The sequence below is a fragment of the Lygodium microphyllum genome, chromosome 13, assembly GCF_053477565.2.
Source record: "Lygodium microphyllum isolate KBCC chromosome 13, Lygodium_microphyllum_v1.1.10, whole genome shotgun sequence".
Taxonomy (NCBI): domain Eukaryota; kingdom Viridiplantae; phylum Streptophyta; class Polypodiopsida; order Schizaeales; family Lygodiaceae; genus Lygodium; species Lygodium microphyllum.
The window spans coordinates 15107711-15111938 of record NC_141147.1 but is presented as its reverse complement, the minus strand read 5'-3'; the positions used below and the strand labels follow the sequence as shown (position 1 = coordinate 15111938).

The window sequence follows — 4228 nt, the reverse complement described above, 5'->3', positions numbered from 1 at the left end:
CATAACGAAATGATTATATGTAGCTAACAATAGTTAAGATTACAAATGCTCCATAATATCAATTTAACACTCTGTGTGTGTGTGTGTGTGCGTGTGCATGTGTGTTTGTGTGCATGCATGAGAGAGAGAGAGAGAGAGAGAGTGTGTGTGTGTGTGACTTGAGTAGTTCACTATATGTATATCCTCTATATCATGTGTGTTCAAGGATTATTTATAAATATCCTGATTTGTAAAATTTTCCTTAATAAAACATAACCCTTTTCTATTCAATAGGTAAGTAACCCCTTTATATGGGACCCTTCTTTCTGTATGTAAAAAATGTGTAAAAATGGTATTTTAAAAATTCCTTATGTTGAACCCATGTGATACATACATATATATTTATGATTGACCTCCCCTGGGTGTGTGAGTGAGGGGCAAGGATGTTCATAACCTTCAAAAAGGATATTTGTAGGTCTATTTGCATTATCTCTTGCTAACTTAATTGGTCTTTCGAGTGAACAGCTACCACCGTAACATTAAAAAGCTTGGGATGGATGTATATGAGCTCTTAATGAGATATATAGAATGAGTATTAAGTCACCATGGTTATTGTCATAAAGTAGACTTTGCAAGTAATAGGGGAATATTTTCATGTAAAGTTTCAGATTGACATATGCCACGGTAGTTTATAATAACATGGATTATTGAATTTTTTGTGGATGATATATGCAATTTGGCAAAAATATAGATCCCTAATGCTTTCATCTTAGTTGTGGCTAGAATATGGTTAGCCTTGGCTACATAGTCTCCAAAAACAACATTTCACTGCATAGTTATAATCTCAAGGCACCATCTCCATGTAAAAATCAGGCTGTGGAAGGCACTATATTATTTGAATAAATATCATAATTATATATTTAGGGAAATGGTTAATCTTGAATGCATGGGAAATGCTACGAATTTCAATAATAAGAATATAAACAAGTGGTCATGTTTGGTGTATTGTGCATTAGAACAATGCCCTGCGACTTTCAATGTTTACAATAGTGACCTTTGATGAAGCCCTATGGTTCCTAAGAAAATTATTAAATTTAGAAGAAAATCCATATGGAAGGTTATAAATTTAAATGCCACTCTCCTTTAATGTTATACCTTTTTAGTGATAAGAGGTGGGTAAGATCAATTGTAAATACACGAAGGTGGTGAATCCAATAATTCATGTGAGTGCAAATGTAGATTTTGATTAACTCTTGAGTGCAAGGTCATTGGTTTGTGAAATATAAAGGTATTGGTCAATAGAGGATGGTGAACATTTGTAAGTGGGTAGCTTTAGGAAAATGGTGGAACAACAATATCTATGTTTAAAGGTCTTTAAAAATCAAAACAACCAAGATTTGGAGGCGCAGCATGCTGCCTCAACATAGAACTTGAATAAGTTTTGGAAGTTGCCTTGTGTTTACGTAATCTTGGATACACAGATTACATACGTTTGTTGTGTTGAAGCTTGGGAACTTTGCAAGTTCTATGAAATAGTGGTGCTCGAATATCTTAAGTCTTTTGCATAAGACTTGCCTCAAGCATGTAACACAGAGGTGCACGAATTATTGTTCTTCTTGATTTTGTAGGGTCTTGCAAAAGTACCATTCGCCACATCCACTTAGAAGTACTAGATTTGAAGTTGTGATCGCCCACATCCAAAACAAAGAATATTCATCCATGCAAAGGATAAAGGGATTCACTTATTAATGGCCTATAGCTTTTCTTAAGTGGGACCTTTTTTAAAAAGCTTTTCCCTTGGATGTAGGGAATGCTTCTTGTAGAAAATGATTAACATAAATGCCAACTTGAATCTCCTTTAGTGTCATGATTTATAATAATAAGTATTTACCCTTATTGCCTATCTTTTGGCCCTGTGTCACATTAACCTTAGGATAATGATGATGAGGTAGTTCTAGGAAAAGCGCTTTAGGTAAGGGTGTTTATTAGTAGTTGATTAAGGAGGTGGATCATGAGGTGCCTAAGGTAATCACAAGGCTACAAGTCTTTATAAAAGAGAGGCCTTCTCCCTACTCGAGTGTACTTATCTTGAGTGTGCTTATGCTCGAGCTGTCCTCGAGAGTACTTATATGTTGATGATCCATGTCTTGTAGTCTATTTGTGCTGAGGCTTCGATATTATCAGCAATTTGGGTTATGTAGTGTATTATATTGAGGATTCTCTCTCACACTGGGAGCCTCTTATCAGGCTATGCGAGTCTATTCTAGTGGATTTCATCCATCATCGATTCGAGTTGTGTGGCGTAGTATTGCGCCTGAACGAACGAACACACACACACACACACACACACGCAGTCTTCAATCCGCATTGCTCGAGCCTTCTTCCTGCACTGGACTTGATCTATCATCGGCTTGAGCAATATAATTCGCACATACTGATGCACGATAATTCTAAGAGCCAGTGCGGGATACTCATGATGCGCATGAATTCGTCGATGGGAGCTGTGGAGATGAGCAAGAGCTCGATATTCGCTTCAGTACTGCCTCAGCTCCTGCTGCTGATAGCAATCATGGTTCTGGCCACAGCCGGCGGGCATATCATTGCGGACTGTCTGCTGCGACACGATCAGAGCATCATCAGACCATCGCGAGGTATAATCTATCACTTAACCTCAGTCAGGCTACTTCTCTTCTTTCTGTTTAATGGTGGTAATTACCTTTTCTGCATGATCGAAAAGAAAGAAAGAAGAAGGCGCTCGTTCGAGCTTTCCTGCATGGTATCCATGTCTTCCTGTGTGGGTTATAATATCGCCCATAATTGGTGCTGCAGGATCTGATGGCGTTCATCAATATAATTACATGGGGGCGGCGCAGCCCTTACGGTATCGACGTGCTCTTCTGCACCATCCGTATCAGGCGCCTCACGGCCAAGGTCAGTCTTATAATGCTTATAATCCACACGCCCACATCATGAACGACAACATTCCTGCTGCTGAATCCGGCCACGACGCTGAGATTAATGGAGGCCACGAAGACGAGGACGGAGACGATCAGACAAGTGACCTCGCATCCCTCCACAAAGACTACACTGGTGGTCCTAAGACTCACCCTCCTAGGAATAACTAACTAGGGTAGTTTCCATGTTACCACACAGACCACATAAGTGGTGCCGTGCCCCCCTAAGACTCACCCTCCCTACAATAACTCACTAGGTAGTTTCCATGTCACCACCACCATCCAAATCAAGTGCTACCTCAGCCCTTGAATGAGACAGAAATGAGGGCCATCCCGACTCATGCAGTCAACAATCCCTTACCGGCCCTGATTCCGACTCGTGCAGTCAACAATCCCTTATTGGACAAACCATCCCCAAGGCTATGCCCCATCAATCTTAAAAGAACCTTACACAAGCCACCCATCAAGAGTATGGGTGTTTTCACATTAATAAATGATGTCATCCCTGTTGTATTATGTTTTTGAGTTGGGATTACAAAAACACTGTTTTTTTTCCCATCTTTCAGTATGCATGCCTCTTTCTGAGATCCAACTACTCTTACTAGCCTTCTATCGATTATTTCCCCCAACTTGTCCAAGACCCTACTCAGTCCACCATCAACTGGTCCTTAACTAGAACTGCATGTTTGTCTCTCACATGTACACAACCTTTTCCATCTACGCCCTAAAGATTTAAAGAGCCTCATTTTTGTATACTTGACGTAGCAACTCTTCACTTATAATGCAATATATGTCAATGTAGCACTAAACAAGCTAAGTACAATGAAATCAACTCCATGTAATACACATGGATGCCATCTCAACTTATTGATATTTAAGATCAGTATCCTCTCAAATAATTTCTACAAATGTTAGACGGTGGAGAATGAAAAATACTTGTGCAAGAAATGGCACTAGCCATGCAATGTAATAATTGTTTTTCTTACAAGTTTGAATAAGAGCAAATATAGTTCATTGTAACTATCATATTATCAATACCTACCCTAATCAACTTGGTTTGATACTAAAAGTGCTTAAACATGTATATGATGCAATGTCTATTAGAAATTCTAATGCAATTTTATGAAAATCCAAGCTCAAAATGGAAACTTAAGTTACATAAACATATGTTTGTTTTCTAATTAGCTATATTCTAAAGCTTATAGCATCTCAGTCCCCTTTGATATCATAGTGATTATTATAGTCATGTTTTTTTTATCAAGCTTACATGTGCAAAGGATGCTTCCCTTTCCAAT

The 4228-nt window shown here is 38.7% G+C and overlaps 1 protein-coding gene across 1 annotated transcript; it reads left to right on the top strand.

Annotated features, from left to right (window-relative positions):
* The first annotated feature begins 2077 nt into the window (after nt 1–2077).
* On the top strand, nt 2078–3962 carry LOC148026367 (uncharacterized). Its single transcript, XM_087690437.1, has 2 exons — nt 2078–2630; nt 2809–3962. Exons 1-2 carry the CDS (start codon nt 2417–2419, stop codon nt 3102–3104), a joined length of 510 nt encoding a protein of 169 aa, XP_087546563.1. The 5' UTR covers nt 2078–2416; the 3' UTR covers nt 3105–3962.
* The last annotated feature ends 266 nt before the right edge of the window (nt 3963–4228 follow it).